The 17,696-nt window shown below is 45.4% G+C and overlaps 2 protein-coding genes across 3 annotated transcripts; both read right to left on the bottom strand.

Annotated features, from left to right (window-relative positions):
• Positions 1-9,185: 9,185 nt before the first annotated feature.
• LOC125513694 (F-box/kelch-repeat protein SKIP30) lies at positions 9,186-12,978 on the bottom strand. Of its 2 annotated transcripts, none has more exons than XM_048678853.1 (2): positions 12,780-12,978; positions 9,186-10,518 (listed from the first exon to the last, which is right to left on the bottom strand). In XM_048678853.1, exon 2 carries the CDS (start codon positions 10,474-10,476, stop codon positions 9,415-9,417), a length of 1,062 nt encoding a protein of 353 aa, XP_048534810.1. In that variant the 5' UTR covers positions 10,477-10,518; positions 12,780-12,978; the 3' UTR covers positions 9,186-9,414. The 2 variants fall into 2 exon arrangements, with proteins under 2 accessions (XP_048534810.1, XP_048534811.1); XM_048678854.1 differs by lacking the exon at positions 12,780-12,978 and adding an exon at positions 11,407-12,773.
• Positions 12,979-13,505: 527 nt separating this feature from the next.
• Positions 13,506-16,642, bottom strand: LOC125513695 (cytosolic Fe-S cluster assembly factor NBP35). Its single transcript, XM_048678855.1, has 3 exons — positions 16,374-16,642; positions 16,081-16,182; positions 13,506-14,618 (listed from the first exon to the last, which is right to left on the bottom strand). The coding sequence occupies exons 1-3, from the start codon at positions 16,420-16,422 to the stop codon at positions 13,723-13,725; spliced, it is 1,047 nt and encodes a 348-aa protein (XP_048534812.1). The 5' UTR covers positions 16,423-16,642; the 3' UTR covers positions 13,506-13,722.
• Between the last annotated feature and the right edge of the window lie 1,054 nt (positions 16,643-17,696).

Raw genomic sequence — 17,696 nt, 5'->3', positions numbered from 1 at the left:
AAATCTTATGGTGCTTCGTTCAAGTATTCTCTAATCAGCTCGTGATCTATTCGTTCTCATGCATCTAAATTCTCTCAAGTGTCTTCGTTCATTTTCTAATTCTTCCTGGTGTTTCTTTATCTTTTCTTCATTCATTTTGAATTCTTACGGTGGTTCTTCCAAGATTTTTCTTCCTTCATTTATCATATCAATCTATTCATTGTTTCAACCCGACCGGTGATTCGTTGAAGACCTTCTCAAGTTTGTGCTATATATCTCTTCAATCCTTTGCAACGAGAATAAGTAGTATGCCAAATTCATTTCTTGTCATCAATTTAAATTGGTGAAGGATAAGCATAATGTAATTCTTATTCTTGTTTCATCCAAATGATTCAATTCCTTATTCCGGAGGTTCATCAAAATTCTCAGTTTCTGTTGTTTCATCTTTTCTTTTTCCCGGAGTTCCAAGTTTTCTCGGTTTTATCATCGCGAAGCTCCATCTAAATCATTGCAAGGATTCACCTTGTGTTTTCAACTTCTCTTTCTTTTCGTTTGATCATCCTTTTATTACCGGATTTTTTCATGGAGGCTCTACATGATGGTTCATCAAGGATTTAATTCCTTCTCGGAGTGTTCATTAAGATTCTTTTCAGAGGAGCTCAAGCATTCTTCATCTTGCAATCCGGAGTGCAATTGTTCTCCCTTATCTTTTGAGGTGGTAATATATCATTCTTCATTCACAAGAATGAGGTATTTAAACCCATCACTTTCTTCCATGGAGTTATCTTGGTATAAATTTCACCTAAAGACTTCCAATGGGAATGTTGCTCTTTGTGGTGATTATCTATGATCCATGTTTTATCCTTATCACCTCGGTGGAAGAAGATTTCTATCTTTTTCTAGCTCACAATCAAATCTTTTCCGTGAGTGGCAAGTTGTCACCTCATAATTTTGAGATGTCTTCTGTAAGTCCATATCAAGCTTATCCTTTTTCGTTGTTGGTTTTCCAACAACTCCGTTTTAACTTGCTTGGAAGGGTGATCTTCAACCTAACTTGGGGCATAAGTTGGCATTTCCTTCTCCATTCTTTTATTCTAATGATCTATCTTCTATTCTTTCTTCTGGAGGCTTTGTGATGTTGTTGCTATTTTCACCCATCATCTCGTTTGGTCAAAGATCATGTTCTTTCCTTTTGTTTATCCATTCAACCGAAGTGTCGTGCCCTCGTTTCAAGTTCTCCCCATTCTATCAAGTTTTGCCTCCCTTCTCAACCGGAGTGCTGTCTGAAATCTTTCTTACCCATTGTGCCTTTCTTTCAATAGTTCCGGAGGCACTGTGTTGTTGATTTCATCAAGTATCTTCTCATCTTGTCAAGTTCATGTTCTATTCCTTCCATTTTCAGTCGGAGTGTTGTCCAAATTATATCAGTCTTATTCCTTCTCTATCTTATTTTAATCGGAGTGTTATCGTAATTGATCCTTATCGTTTCTTGTACATCTCGTTTCTACCAGAGTGCTTGCATGTACTTCTTGTCCATTGCAATCCCTTTTTCTTATGTCTTTCAACCTACAGGGTTCTCGTGATGTTCTTTGTTCCTCTTTTCTAACGGAGGTTTTCAACTGTGTTCATCTTCGTTGTATTCTGTCTTTCAATTGTTTAACCTCTCAAGGTTCATTGGTTTCACTCGTTTGTCAAAGAAGCAACTTAGTTTTACCTCTTTCCCCTCCTCTTCAGTTTCCCTCCGGTGCCATTCTAGATCTCGGGACGAGATCCTCTCGTAGTGGTGGAGTGTTGTGACGCCCCGAGACTGTTGCGCCAGGTGTCTTCCAGTTATTCGTTGTTGTTGCCTTGTCTTTCGCTTGTGTGTTGCATCTTGCCATGTCATCATCCGCATTGCATCATCATGTTTTCGAAACTTGCATCCGTCCGGTTTCCCCCAGTTCCTTCTGTTGTTCGTTCTGAGCCCAGACACACTTGCACGCGTCCGCGGCACGTCCGAAACATTATTTTATAAGTGGCCGGAAAATGTTCTCGGAATGGGATGAAAGTTGGAGTGTGGTCTTATTATAGTGTAGATAGACTGCCTGTCAAGTTTCATCACATTCGGAGTTCGTTTGACACCCCAACGATTAACTATAGCGACAATATAGTCGGTCAAACGTCGGACGTTTTCGGTCTCCGGAAACAGCCGCCGGGTCTTTCTCTCTTCTCTTTTCTCAGCCTGAGGCCTTCTACACAGTCCACTACCTACCGCCAGGCCAACCTAACCCCTCTCGTCAGCCTGCGGCCCTCCTCGCGCGCGCGTCCGAAAAGCTGTCCCGGACCCGACCCAGACAGTTGCCACCGTTGTGTCCGGATCATCCCCAAACATCTACAAAATATCTCCGTTTTGTTAATTGGACTCCCTAGCTATTTATTCGCGATCATCCGATTTCGATCGGAGGAACGAGATAGCCCCTAGCCTAACCTACCCGCTATATATACTAGTCTAAACCGAGACCAAATCCCTAATTTCTAGGGATACTCCTAGTCGCCGCCACTCTCTCCCGCATTCACCTCGGGATCCTCCCTGATCCAAATCCTCCCAACCGAGAAGTGCCCAAGCTCTTCGCTTCTCCTCCTACCTCACTCGATCCCCCTGCTCGCGCCGATCGAGCCCCTGTCCAGGAGCTCCCACAGCAACCTAGCGCCAGCCTCCCGCGCTCGACCTCATCCCCAACCTCGCAAGCTTCCTCGATCCTCTCCTGAGCAGGTGCTCGCCAGGAGCCCCGCGTCCCCGCCTCCGTCTGGCCAGCCACGTCGCCGGCACACCCAGCAGCCAACCAGATGAGCGTCACCCCCTTCTTCTCCTTCCCGTGCTCCCCCCGTTTCTCCCTCTCTCATATCCTTGCATATCTCTCTCTTTCTGCCAGCTGGAAGCCACGAGGAGGTGCCCTCGTCCCCGTCCCCATGCATCCGTCGTCCCAAGGCAAGCTGTCGGCTTGACTCTGCTTCGCCTTGTCGTCGTCGCCTCTCCGGTGAGGCCCCGCACCGCCCCGTCATGCCACCTCTTTCTTCCGTTTCCTCCCTCCGTTTCCCCTCTCTCATCTCTCTCTATTCTCCCTTTCTCTGTCGACAGGAGCACCCCCGCGCCATGGCCTCGCTGAGCTCTGCTCGCACCAGCGCCTCAAGCCGCCACCGTTCACTCCAGATCCGACCCCTTCGTCAGATCCCGTCGTCCCAGTCCTGTTCCGGCCGGCCCCCGCCGACGCCGTCCTCGACTGGATCCCCGTCGCCTAACGCCGCCAAGTCCCGCTCCTGCCTCTGTTCGAGAGGAGGAGGCTGCAATCGCACGGCCTTCGTTGACCGCGCCCCCGTGTCTGGGCCACTTCCCGCGAGCCGGCCCAGCTAGCATCCGCTAGGCCGGCCTGCCTCTACCCCCTCTGCAGACGGGCCAAGGCCCATGGGTGAGCCTCACCGCTGCGCCCCCTCCCACTGATAGGCCAACCAGATCCGGCCCGTATCGTGTATTTTTTTCCATAGAACGTTTTCCCATTTTTTCCAGAGAACGTCAGTTTTGCAGAAAAGCCCCTAGAGTCTATGCATTTAATAAATCACCAACCATGCATCTTTTGTAAAAACTTTATATATGAAAGATGCTTAGAATTTTGTGTAGATTAATAATATGCCATTTTCATCTATGTTTGAAATGTTTACACTGCTTTTTGCATGTATTTGCTTAAATAACTTGCTAAAATGATTTATTTCATAATGAATTAACCGTAGCTCCGAATTTAATAAACTTTATATGTAAATGGGGTAGAAAAATGCCTAGTTTAACATGGTGGCATTGCTTTGCATGTTTAACAACTCTAAAATTGTGTTTAGGACAGAACAGTACCAAACCTTAAAATATGCACATGAGGAGTTTCCGGACTTGTTGTTTGTTGTTCTGGCCTCATTTAAACTTGTCTAGATAGTTAGTTTGCTTATGCCTCACCTCTTGCCATGCTAAACAACATTTAATATTGTTGGGTACACAAACGAGAGAGAACTAAATAAGACATGTGGTGTTCCGTCAATATGCAACTCGTTGCATATTGAGCTCCACTTAATTTGTAGGATTGCTTGTGCACTTTGCCATGCCATGCTTCATTAAACCGGACATGCATCATACTTGGTTGTGCATCATGCCATGATTATGTGATGGTTTTTTACCATGATTGTTTGCTTCTTTCCGGTGTTGCTTCTTCGGGTTGGTTCCGATAACGTCGCATTTGTGAGGATCCATTCGACTACGTCCGTTTGTCCTCTTCATGGACTCGTTCTTCTTCCTTGTGGGATCTCAGGCAAGATGACCATACCCTCGAAATCACTTCTATCTTTGCTTGCTAGTTGCTCGCTCTATTGCTATGCCGCGATACCTACCACTTGCTATATCATGCCTCCCATATTGCCATGTCAAGCCTCTAATCCACCTTGTCCTAGCAAACCGTTGTTTGGCTATGTTACTGCTTTGCTCAGCCCCTCTTATAACGTTGTTAGTTGTAGGTGAAGTTGGAGTTTGTTCCATGTTGGAACATGGATATGTTGGGATATCACAATATCTCTTATTTAATTAATGCATCTATATACTTGGTAAAAGGTGGAAGGCTCAGCCTTATGACTGGTGTTTTGTTCCACTCTTGCCGCCCTAGTTTCCGTCATATCGGTGTTATGTTCCTTGATTTTGCGTTCCTTATGCGGTTGGGTTATAATGGGAACCCCTTGACAGTTTGCTTTGAATAAAACTCCTCCAGCAAGGCCCAACCTTGGTTTTACCATTTGCCACCTAAGCCTTTTTCCCTTGGGTTCTGCAGACTCAAGGGTCATCTTTATTTAACCCCCGGGCCAGTGCTCCTCTGAGTGTTGGTCCAAAACAGAGCCACTTGCAGCGCCACCTCGGGGAAACTTGAGGGTTGGTTTTAGTTGTACGTAGTGTTCATCCGGTGTGCCCTGAGAACGAGATATGTGCAGCTCCTATCGGGATTTGTCGACACATCGGGCGGCTTTGCTAGTCTTGTTTTACCATTGTCGAAATGTCTTGTAACCGGGATTCCGGGTCTAATCGGGTCTTCCTAGAAGAAGGAATATCCTTCATTGACCGTGAGAGCTTGTGATGGGCTAAGTTGGGACACCCCTGCAGGGTTATGAACTTTCGAAAGCCGTGCCCGCGGTTATGGGAAGATGGGAATTTGTTAATGTCTGGTTGTAGAGAACTTGATACTTTACTTAAAGTAAAATGCATCAACCACGTGTGTAGCCATGATGGTCTCTTTCTGGCGGAGTCCGGGAAGTGAACACGGTTCTTGTGTTATTCTTGAACGTAAGTAGTTTCAGGATCACTTCTTGATCACTTCTAGTTCACGACCGTGCATTGCTTCTCTTCTCGCTCTCTTTTGTGTAAGTTTAGCCACCATATATGCTAGTGCTTGCTGCAGCTCCACCTCACTACCTTTTCCTACCCATAAGCTTAAATAGTCTTGATCGCGAGGGTGTGAGATTGCTGAGTCCCCATGACTCACAGTTTACTTCCAAAACCAGTTGCAGGTGCCGATGATAACCGTGCAGGTGACGCAACCGAGCTCAAGGAGGAGCATCGATGAAGATCGTGTTCGTTGTGTTGTTTCATTTCCAGTTGATCAGTAGTGGAGCCCAGTCGGGACGATCGGGGATCTAAGCATTAGGGGTGGTCTTCTTTTATTTTGGTTCCGTAGTCGGACCTTGATTATATCTGGATGATGTAATGCTATATTCATGTATTGTGTGAAATGGCGATTGTAAGCCAACTATGTACCTCTTTCTTATTCAGTACATGGGTTGTGTAAAGATTACCCCTCTTGCGACATTGCCTACAATGCGGTTATGCCTCTAAGTCGTGCTCCGACACGTGGGAGATATAGCCGCATCGTGGGTGTTACAGAGGCCACACGCAAGTCCCTCGTACCTACACAAACAAATAAGAACCTCGCAACCAACGCGATAAAGGGGTTGTCAATCCCTTCACGGTCACTTACGAGAGTGAGATCTTATAGAGATAATAATGATAAGATAAATATTTTTGGTATTTTTATAATATAGATTGAAAGTAAAGATTGCAAAATTAAATAGATTGGAAACTTATATGATGGAGAATAGACCCGGGGGTCATAGGTTTCACTAGTGGCTTCTCTCAAGATAGCATAAGTATTACGGTGGATGAACGAATTACTGTCGAGCAATTGATAGAAAAGCGAATAATTATGAGAATATCTAGGCATGATCATGTATATAGGCATCACGTCCGTGACAAGTAGACCGACTCCTGCATGCATCTACTACTATTACTCCACACATCGACCGTTATCCAGCATGCATCTAGAGTATTAAGTTCATAAGAACAGAGTAACGCCTTAGGTAAGATGACATGATGTAGAGGGATAAACTCAAGCAATATGATATAAACCCCATATTTTTATCCTCGGTGGCAACAATACAATACGTGTCGTTTCCCTTTCTGTCACTGGGATCGAGCACGGCAAGATTGAACCCAAAGCTAAGCACTTCTCCCATTGCAAGAATGATCAATCTAGTAGGCCAAACCAAACTGATAATTCGAAAAGACTTGCAAAGATAACCAATCATGCATAAAAGATTTCAGAGAAGAATCAAATATTGTTCATAGATAGACTTGATCATAAACCCACAATTCATCGGATCTCGACAAACACACCGCAAAAAGAGTTACATCGAATAGATCTCCAAGAAGATCGAGGAGAACTTTGTATTGAGATTCAAAGAGAGACAAGAAGCCATCTAGCTACTAGCTATGGACCCGAAGGTCTGAAGTAAACTACTCACACATCATGGGAGGGGCCATGGAGTTGATATAGAGGCCCTCCGTGATCAATGCCCCCTCCGGCGGAGCTACGGAAAAGGCCCCAAGATGGGATCTCTTGGGTACAGAAGGTTGCGGCGGTGGAAATAGGGTTTCGTGGTGCTCCTGGATGTTTTCGCGGTATGTGAACATATATAGGAGGAAGAAGTAGGTCCGTTGAGCCATAAGGGGCCCACGAGGGGGAGGGCGCGCCCCCTGCCTCGTGGATGCCTCGTTCGTTTCTTGACGTCCACTCCAAGTCCTTTGGATCATGTTTGTTCCAAAAATCACGCTCCCGAAGGTTTCATTCCGTTTGGACTCCGTTTGATATTCCTTTTCTGCGAAACACTGAAATAGGCAAAAAAACAACAATTTGCATTGGGCCTTGTGTTAATAGGTTAGTCCCAAAAATAATATAGAAGTGTAAAATAAAGCCCATTAACATCCAAAATAGATAATATAATAGTATGGAACAATCAAAAAATATAGATACGTTGAAGATGTATCACTAATATCCCTCGTCTTCCTCTCTCGAATCTTGGTCATTTTATAGATGTCCCTTTCGCCTTCCTTCGTGCCTAACCGTTTGTAGAGGTTCTCATACGCCCGACCCCTTGCTTCATTGACAGCTCGTTGCGTGGCCTTCTTGCCATCTTGTACTTCTCTATGTTGTCTGCACTCCTATCCAGGTATAGGCGTCTGAAACAATATTTCTTTCTTTAATCATCTTATGTACATCACCATTCCACCACCAGGTATCCTTATCTTCATTTCCCCTTCCCCTGGATACTCCAAACTCCTCCGAGGCCACCTTATGAATGCAAGTCGCCATCTTCATCCACACATTGTCCGCATCCCCTCCTTTCTTTCAAGGGCCCTCCTTAATGACCCTTTCCTTGAACACCCGATCTACCCTCCCCCCTTGAGCTTCCACCATTTTGTTCTAGCGACTTTGGCACGCTTATCCGCTGGACACGAATCCGAAAGCGGAAGCCAGCAACCATCGGCTTATCACCTTACAATCTATCCAGGTATCACCTTATAATCTAGGCACACACGCTAGCTTATGCTGAAGAAACTGGAATGAGTTGCATAAATAGTTGTGGTTTAGGCAATCGCTGCCTCTCCCGGTCCGGAGCCTCTGGTTCAAATCTGGTCAATCCGCCTCGGGCTTAAGATCCGGATTTTTCTTTGGCAATGCATTAGGGGTCGGGTACCTTCAGGGGTGGAGGTCCTCAAGCAAAATGGCTCCGGGGATGGGACTTGCCCTTTATGCGAGACCGCGGAAGACTCGAACCCCATCTTTTTTTAGTGTGTTTTCGCACGTTTCCTTTGGTGATGTTTTCGTGAGGTGGTTGGTGGTAGTTGGTCTAACAACTTCCCCGACCTTTTTTGGAACTCAGGCATCCGAGCAATGATCCCACCACATTAGGTTGCTCGGGATTGGGCTGCTCACGTGGACGCTTTGGACGATCTACCGACGCGGTCTTCAAAATGTGTGGTTACTTACAGTTTTGACGGCCGTTTAGTTGCCCTCCGAACCGAGACGCCATCTTCATCTTCATTGCAGACCTTCGAGCACCAACGTTCCGCTTGACTCCTCCGCTCCCCCACCACCTAAAGAGCTGGAGGCCTTGGGCGTCCATACTGCTTTGCCTTGGGTTGTCCACCTCATCTTGGTCTTTTCCTTTTTCCTTTTTAGGGCTTATTTAGTTGTGCACTTAGCAAAATCTGTCATACTTCACGTGAGTGTTTTTGGTGTGAACTTTGTCTCTTGGATTTTTATGGCTCTGTTGCTGTGCTTTATCTATAAAGCTGAGCGAAAGCCTTTTTTGATATAAATAGTGGTGGTTTTTTCCTTGGGTGACCCTCATTCTTCACTCTAATCTTATAACATGTCTCTAATCTGGCGAACGAGAGAGAACCGTATGTTGGAAAGGCCTTCCAGATGCAAAAGAATATCAGAAAAAACATAATTTCACTTTTAGGATACCAAGAGTAGCTTCCAGTTGAAAAAGCACAAAAAGTTGCATTCCTAAACTTCATCTTATACTTAACCAGAGAGCAATAGATTGCACTTGCTTTTCCTAACATCTACTCCCTGTGTTCCTAAATATTTGTCTTTCTAGATATTTCAACAAGTGACTACATATAGAGCAAAATGAGTGAATCTACACTCTAAAATATGTCTACATGTATCCGTATGTGGTAGTCCGTTTAAAATGTCTAGAAAAACAAATATTTAGGAACGGAGGGAGTATTCTGTATGTAGCAAGTCCAATTTTGAAACACATGAGGAACTTTGCATTGGGCAAAAAAAAAATCAAACCAATAAGATTGCAGCAAGCACTGCAAGGCACATGTACTATAATATAATAGTCGTATAATAACTGACTGACAATCTGACATTCGAGTCATGGCCAACATATATCCTCAATGCTACAACAAGTGATCCAAAACTAAAAGCATAGTTAACCTTTTTTTCAGAAATTAAATGAGATGCAGAATAAATAAAATCCATCTGCAGTTTTCAGCAACAGCATTGCCACACTGGAACGAGCCTAGATCTTCAGCAGAGCACAGCCTGCGATACTCCCTCGGCAACGCGTCATCGGTGATCCTTGTCGCCAGGTTGGCCTCTCGCTTGCGACATTCAAGATATCAACATCAGACAATGGCTTAATGCACTGATTTCTTGGCCCAGGCCCGATCACTCCACCAAACAAACATATGCTGTCCCCTAAGCCAATCATGCCAAAGCCGATCCTGCTTTGGAATCCTGATGCACAAGGAACCATCTTATCAGGGAAATTCTCACCATGCTGCTTCCTAATGCAGCTATTGCTCAGCACATACAACTCTCCACCAACCATTGCCATTGGGCCTTGCAGCCAAGAGTAGTCCTCAACAGCCCAATAATTACCGCCATCTTCGAGAATCTGGACTGTGGATATCCCTTTATGCAATACGTGCATCTTATCCTTGAAGACAAGACCAGAGCATGCAGAGGGGTGTGCCTGGCGGAGGTCAGGGAGGGACTCCCATGTGTCAGCTTCAGGATCGTAAATCTCAGCCTCTGATATCGATTTGCGGCAGTTTGTAAAGCCCCCAGCAACAATTATCTTCCCATCCAATGCACAACAAGCAAACATCGCTCGAGCTACAAGCATTGGAGCCCTCTGGGCCCACAAGCGGTGGAGAGGATCATAAGACCAGACCTCATTGCTCGCAAAGATTGTGTCATGGTCTCCAGTAAGGGGGTCAACTCTATCACTGCCACCACCAATTACATAGAGTTTTCCAGCAACAGAGGCAACTCCAAAACGGGCAATGTTCCTAATCTGAGATGGCATGACAGGGAGAGTTATCCACTTGTCTCGACGAGGATCATAAAGTTGCCAAATGTTTTCAGGTTCAAATGCCAACACACATAGCAGTTCTTCTGTCGCCCCAATCTGATTCCGAACATTGAGAAGCTCCCCATTGCGAACAGATGCTCTCCAAGAGCGGCAAACCAGCTGAAGAATAGGATGGGATACAAACGGGACACGTGCAAGGCACTGGAGAGCCACTTCATTAGGAAGACCGTCAAGTAAGGTCGATACCATCGTGCACTGAACCATATTATCTCAGTATACAGCAAGGAAGCGACAAGACCTATTAGCCTGAACATGTCAAACATACCAAGTTCAGATACACGCTGTACAGAGAAATCAGCGAAGTAGAATCAAAATAATGATCAGGCATTCATCTAATAGATATCATTCGAACAGAAACTTAATGAGGCATGGAATGATGAAAACACATAGTTAGAACTCTAAACCAACAGTAGGGACATAATTAATTAAAGTATCCTAAGTGAGGCTGAAGGTGAGCCTGCAGGGCACATTACATCATAGAGAAATTGTTTTATTTGTTGAGGGATAGCGTGTAACAAAAGATTGTCGATAGACCCAAAATTGTTCGGAGTTCCTCCTAGGGCATAGCAAAGGTAGCTCATATTCATTGAAAGTTCTTACTTAGCACTTACCCTGGTACAATATTAAACAGTTTTTATTTGCAAATTGATTACAATACATAAGGACATAGGTATATTCCAAAATCATGATTGTTAACATCAGCCATGAAAGAAACAGCAACAGCTACAATTATTAAGGTATATTGTTACTTTATGTTCTTTAAGCTTCTCAGTTTTCACTATACAGATTTGTGAGGGGGGAAAATAGCCTCAAGAAAACAAAGTGATCAATTAACTCGGCTCAAAAGTTGACTAACATGTGACAACTGACTATGGATATTCCAGAAAAGCTCCATGCGGAAAGTAACCGCAGCAAACCTCTAGGATATGTGGCTTGTGAGTTGACAGAGATTTGTAAATTGGGGGGGGGGGGGGGGGGGGGGGGGTCCTTTTTCAAATGCTCACAGGGTTCTATATTCATCCTCTAGTCAGCTATATATCCCCCAAGATAAATGGTGTCTGTGTTCTTAGTTTTAAGATAAGAGGAACAAAAGAACATGCACAAGTTCTCTAAAAAGTGGCCGGGCAACCTTACCAGAGCAAGGCAGGGAGATCGCCTAGTTGGTCAAAGGTGCCAGAGGTGACATTCGGATTCGGTGCAGCCAACTTGGCAAGCCGGGCAGGTACACAGATGGCTTCAGCCTTCAGGAGTGTGCTAGCAGTGCGAGATAGCGGGAAATGGGGTCAGAGTGGGCCCAGCAGTATGAGACGAGATGTCTGTTAAGCTTCATGCACTAGCCAACGTAACCAAAAGTCCAAACTGATGGAAAGGGCTAGGCAATCCACATATACACTTCAACACCCCCTCTCACATGTGACGCAGGAAGTCAACACGTAAATAGACTCACAGGTATGGCTCAAGAGGCCTATACATGGACATAGAGGGAACAACAGCAATTTTCGGATAAATTGCAGAAGCCAGGATTTGAGCTCAAAACCTTAGGCTCTGATGATACCATGTTAAGCTTCATGCACTAGCCAACGCAACCAAAAGTCCAAACTTTCAGAAAGAGCTAGGCAATCCACATATACACTTAAAAAATGTCGTGGTGGCAGAGGCAAGCAGAAGTGTAGCCTGGCAGAGCAGATATGTAGCAGCCATGGAGCCGGAATAAAATTATGAAGTGATACTACTTGCGCGAAATACAACTAACCAGTAACCCACATAAATTTAGCATCTGATTTGGAACTAGGATAATAGTATGAATGCTACAAATAACAATATTATCATCCTCCCTGGCATGGATGACATGAACCAACTGCACCAGGAAATGAGGCTGCCGCTTAGGGAAGATGGCCTTGGAGTACTCTAAAAAGCACCAAGCTGGGGGCAGGGTAGCCTCCAGATTCTAGTCAGGATTAGGCAGACACGTTGATAGGAGGGTGGCGGCTAGCAGCTAAGCAGGGTAACGTCCACCATCTAGAGCACTGGTGCCCTCCTAGCTGATCGCACATACCATGGTTCTAGATCAGTAGCCTAGTATTCCCCTCTCTGAAACTGGGTATTAGCAGCTGCAAGCAGCAGTAGACCAGTCAACAACTCAAAAGTGATTTGTGATTAAAATTGGTATCGATCCATTACATACGAACATATATTCCTAAATCATCCTGCAAAATTAACTGAACCATGACTAGGCACACCCGAGCATCAGGAGATATGTAGTGAAATCGATTGACTAACACTCCAAGCATTCAGATACGCCAGCATAGAGCAAAACGCGGTGGTCAGACGAATGAACAGGTGCGAACGGGGAATCCTCATCGTAGAACGAAAATTATGGACTCGAACCAATCCCATGAGCGATTATGCATCCGCCGCATCCAGATCTAGTGACAGGCAACACAAATCCGACGCCGAACCATGAATTGGGCTGGCTAGCATCGCGTGATTTGGGGCCGGGTTCGTACCTCCGGCTGGAGCAGAGGCCCGCGCCCGAGGTGGGTGATGTAACGAGGACCGGGGAGCTTGCCGGACTCCGTCCGCGCCTAGGGCCGGCCGCCGGTGTCGTCGCCGCGGAGTGGGTATGGTATGGGTCGGAAGGGAGGCGTCGCTCGGTTCGGGTGCGGTGCAGAGAGAGAGAGAGAGGGGGGGGGGGGGGGGGGGGGGAAGGGAAGGGGTGGGGGAGGGGGGGGAGGAGTGAGGCGTCAGGGGCGACGGGATTTTGCATTTTGGCTTTTGCGGCCTCCTCTATTTTTGGGGCGGGTTCACGCAACGTATCCACGGAATATTCTCTCTCTAGAGCGACATGCTATTGTTTGTTTCCCACAAGAAAAAAAGAGCAACTTTTCATCCCTATTCATTTTCATGTGGAACACCACAAAATACGACAGAGGAAGAATTATCAGCGTGTTAATCGTGTCGACAACATGATTGATAAAGTCATAACAGACGCCTCGCGATCAATTAAAACATCTCTTCCAACTAAGCGAATCATCGAAAATCCTAAAATAAATGCACCAAAATACCAAGTCTAGAGCTGAACTCTATGGGCTGATTCCACCACAGGAAACCTAAGCAATCATGCCCCCAGCTGGCTGGCGAGTTTCTACGCATTACTCAGTTCGTAGTAGATGTTTATTTCGCGTGCACTGTGGATTATTTCCAAAGCCAAAACGATTAAAATCTGCAAGCCGTAAGTCTGTAATTTCAGCAATTTCAGCCTCTATCGCATCAACGCTCAATATTTCTGAAAAAAAAACCGGATACACAAGCCAAAAGGCTTTAGGAAACTAAGGACAGAGTGAAAGCCACTCGGGCGTGTAACAAGCAATTGTACAACGAGACTCCCCAGATATCATCGTAACATTTTTGACTAGTGGTACTTCTCCAACAGGCACAAACACTGTCTGCTTACTTGGTTTTGATCAGCTTGTCGATGATGCTTTTCAGAGCCGGCGCACTGGCGCTGCACCTCTGATCGGCGAAGCACGACCTCCCTTCCTCAGCTGCCTTGCACAGCTGCGGGTCCATCGGCACCTTGCCGAGGAAAGGGACCCCCATCTCATGGCACATCTTCTCTGCGCCACCCTTGCTGCTGTCAAACACCTCGCTGCAGGCCACGACCGACAAAAGCTCCGGAGCCTTCTCCTTGATGTAGTTCATCGCCCACTCCGTGGCATCCGTCTCCCCTGCGGGACCTGGCTTTACGAACTTGAGGTCTGTGAACGCCTGCCTCAGGCCACTCATGTTCTCCACAACGCCCAGCACCGGCACACCCACCTTCTTGCAGAAATTGATTTCCTTCCTCACGTCAATTAGAGAGACTTGCTGCGGGGTCGTCACGATTATCGCGCCATCAACTTCGGTGGCTTGTAGGTACTGGACGATTGAGATGTGCTCGTCTGATGTTCCAGGGGGTGCATCCACTACAAGGTAGTCAATCTCACCCCAGTCAACATCCTTGAGGAACTGTTTGATCAATCCGTTCTTGCGAGGACCCCTCCATATGACCGCATCATCTGGGTTAGGCAGCATAAAACCAATCGACATGACACCAAGGTTGGACTCAACGTAGATCGGTGACCACCCAAGGTTGCTCTGATGAATATCCTGGCCTTCAAGGCCTAACATTTTCGGGATGCTAGGGCCACATATGTCTATGTCGAGAAGGCCAACCTGATGGTCCATTTCAGCTAGGGCAAATGAGAGCTGGGCTGAAAATGTGCTCTTTCCAACACCTCCCTTTCCTGACAAAACCAGTATCTTGTGTTTCACAGTAGCCATCCGCTCAGCAATAGCAACCAAGTCTGAACACACACAATGCAATACTCATCAACATTTTTAGGCCACTTAAAATGGAAGTAATAGAAGCGGACGTACTAAGTATATTTGCACACGCATTAACCACCAATTATAACAAACGATTATCTAGCCTATAATAGATCAAGAACAAAAACTAGCATATGGTTATCTTAAGCACAAAAACTAGAGCAGGCCCAAGACAAACAACAACAGTCAGTCAGTCAGCACCGATCAGGCAGGAAGCACACAGTCAGCTAAGACTACTGGACGAAGGAGCTACAAGTCTCTGGTCCATTCCACATGTATCCTGAATAAAGCAAATCTTATATGTCATAAACAACATCATCTATTAGTAAATGATTACTGGTCGAGAAATACACACTGACTTGGGCTTGAGCATTGGCTGGCGAGCCGAGCCCCGCTTAGCTTGGGCTTGAGCAAACATATCAAGAACACAAGATATATACCATGTCGGCCGAAGCAGGGATGGCTCGGGGCTAATTTGCACTATTAATAGTTTGTCAGTGTAAAGTGGACTATTTGGACTCAGAAATATAAAAAAATTAGACTACGCAAGAGTCGAAGGGGATAAATGGACTTATTCCATCAAACCAAAACAGGAAGGAACAAATACTGAGCACACCAGTGCTTCATCATCAATCTGGAATTCTCAAACCTTCCAACATGTTCTACAAGAGAATGGGTCATTTCAATTGTACGCTATTTTTTTTATATTGAAGAACATGTTACATCACTAATGTTGCGGCCAACAAGAAGAAAGGGCAATGTTAGCAGATGCACTGATAAAGGATAAGTTATCTTTGCTGACTCCAAAATATGAGCAGGAGCAGAAGAATAAGCCACAGATGCACAATATGGAGATAGTTTCATCTTGGCTAATTCCCCAACACCACACTCGAACAAAACGAACAAAAGAACACCAGCTAGAAGGATATTTAGAACCAAAAGCCAGAACTAGAACAAGATTAAAGAGGCAGGGTGATTTATTGGAGAAAAGCTAACTGCAAGGATTTGCCGGCATAGCAATCTTCGACAACTTCATTTGCCAGTATTCTGGCCATTGCCTTCTCAAAAGTACAGGAAAGTGCATTACTCCTACCACTACTTAGTCTTCTTATGATACTTGTATGTGTAGTTATGCAGTATCAACAACCAGCTCGCGATTTGGACTGCAGTGAATGTTACATCTTTCTTTTCTAGAACACCATGACTATAACATTTTAATCAGTCATCTGTGGCCATACAAAATCAGTAAGCAACAACCTTGAATATGTTAAGGTTACATACATGGGTAACTACTGCAGAAGTACTAAAACTACCTAAACCGAGCTCAAGTATTTCTTAAAAACAAGGAACAAATTATGGCAGTGATGCTGATTCACCGACATCAGATAACGTTATAAATAATAGAATAGCGCATGAAAATCTCGGAGATGATCTGATTACCAGGATCGGGGCCCTTGGGGGCGGTGGCGCAAATCTGCTGGTTAGGGCACCCGGCGCAGGAATCGGCCTTCCCCGCCTCATCGGACTGTGTTCCAGGGCAATCTAAGCAAGAGACACATGAACAATTAAGCTCACAAGGCACCCCCTTCTTCCATGGCAGGACGACCTAGAAAGAAGGAGAGCGCGGACGGGCAAATCGGCCCGAATCCAAAGAAGAGAGAGGGGGGGGGGGGGGGGGGGGGGGGGGGGGGGGGGGGGGACGGGGGGACGGGGACGGGATAATCGAGACTTACGAGCGTTGGCGTCCTCCGGGACGTCGCCTTTGCTGCCGCCGTTCTCCATCTCTTCCGCTCCCTGCTCGCCCTCGCCGCCTCCTTCTCGAAGTTGCTCTCCTTGACCGGGAAGGGGAACTGAGGATTCGAGAGGACCGCGTTAAAACCCCGGCCGACCAGGGAGGGTATCGGGCCTTGGATTCTGGTCCAACGGCTGGGAGGTTGGGTTTAGCGTTGTCAAGGACAATTTTGCATCTCGTTGCTTCTTCTTCAAAGGAATATTGTGAGCGGTTGCTAATTCTTAAGTAATTTATTACAGCCCATTTTCTGCCCAGGTCCATGGTCAAAAAGTTCAACCTTATTTGGCATATTTCGATGGAGTTCGAACTGTTGTAATCCCGAAATGATAAAAAAATTTAAGAACTTATTGATTTGCCAAAAAAATTGTTTTGTTTTTGTAAGAAAATAAGACGTGGAACAATTGAGTTGGTTTAAGGGAAAACCAGTGATAAAAAAATCAGCGCTGGGAGGGAAAACAACAACAAAAATAAGGATTTAAATATGAAAAGAGAACTTTATGTATTTTCAATATAATAATACGTGTATATGAACTAGTAAAACTATAGGTAGATATTAGAAAAGGGAAGTATGACATGGCGTTTCAAGAGGAAAATAGAATTGGGCTGTGTGTTTGATTCAGTGAAAAAACTGCTTGCGGATGTTGTAAGACAAAATATAACTAATGCTGGCAGGCTAGAGGCCAGTAGATACCTGCTGGATATTTGTGCCCCGTTGTCGTCATGGGCTAGGCCTGTTAAAAATAAAACCAAGCATGGGCAGTCTACAGCCCAGTTGAAATTTGCTCGACCTGGAAAAACAATCTACCTGCTCAATAAACGAGAGAGTTCTGCAAGTACAAACTGATAACTGGGATGCGGCAGGTATATTGTTTTTTCATCGTGATAATAAGTGCATGCACTTGTTTCAATTTTTTTGGAGAACTGGGAATTCGAATGACAGGTGGTTATGCTACCCATCAAATAAAAATCAGGTTCCTGAAAAAAAAATTGAAACAAATGATTCACGTCGACCCTCAGCATGATGGTTGGAAGCAAATGCCAAGTTCATACCGAAAGAATGTTAACAACAATACCAACTTGCGGACGACAAGGTAGTACAAGTACCAATACTAAACTAACTTATAATATTTTTACTCCTGGCTCTAGTGTTCGTCTGGTAGAAAATCTTGCAGAGGACCAGCTCCCGCTCCTTCTCTTGCTCCAGGTCCCCGAGGTGGTACTGGTGCATCACCCAGTTGGTCCTCTGCTGGTCGAAGTTCTTATT

The sequence above is a fragment of the Triticum urartu genome, chromosome 6 (assembly GCF_003073215.2).
Source record: "Triticum urartu cultivar G1812 chromosome 6, Tu2.1, whole genome shotgun sequence".
Classification (NCBI taxonomy): domain Eukaryota; kingdom Viridiplantae; phylum Streptophyta; class Magnoliopsida; order Poales; family Poaceae; genus Triticum; species Triticum urartu.
Note: the sequence above shows the minus strand (reverse complement) of the source record. Positions and strands in the feature narration are given on the sequence as shown.

Coding starts and splice junctions, on each gene's coding strand:
- LOC125513695 (XM_048678855.1), bottom strand. CDS start 16,422: ATGGAGAACGGCGGCAGCAAAGGCGACGTCCCGGAGGACGCCAACGCT. Junction 16,183..16,373: donor CCCGGAGGACGCCAACGCTC/GTAAGTCTCGAT, acceptor TCTCTTGCTTAG/ATTGCCCTGGAACACAGTCC. Junction 14,619..16,080: donor CCCCAAGGGCCCCGATCCTG/GTAATCAGATCA, acceptor GTGTGTGTTCAG/ACTTGGTTGCTATTGCTGAG.
- LOC125513694 (XM_048678853.1), bottom strand. CDS start 10,476: ATGGTTCAGTGCACGATGGTATCGACCTTACTTGACGGTCTTCCTAAT.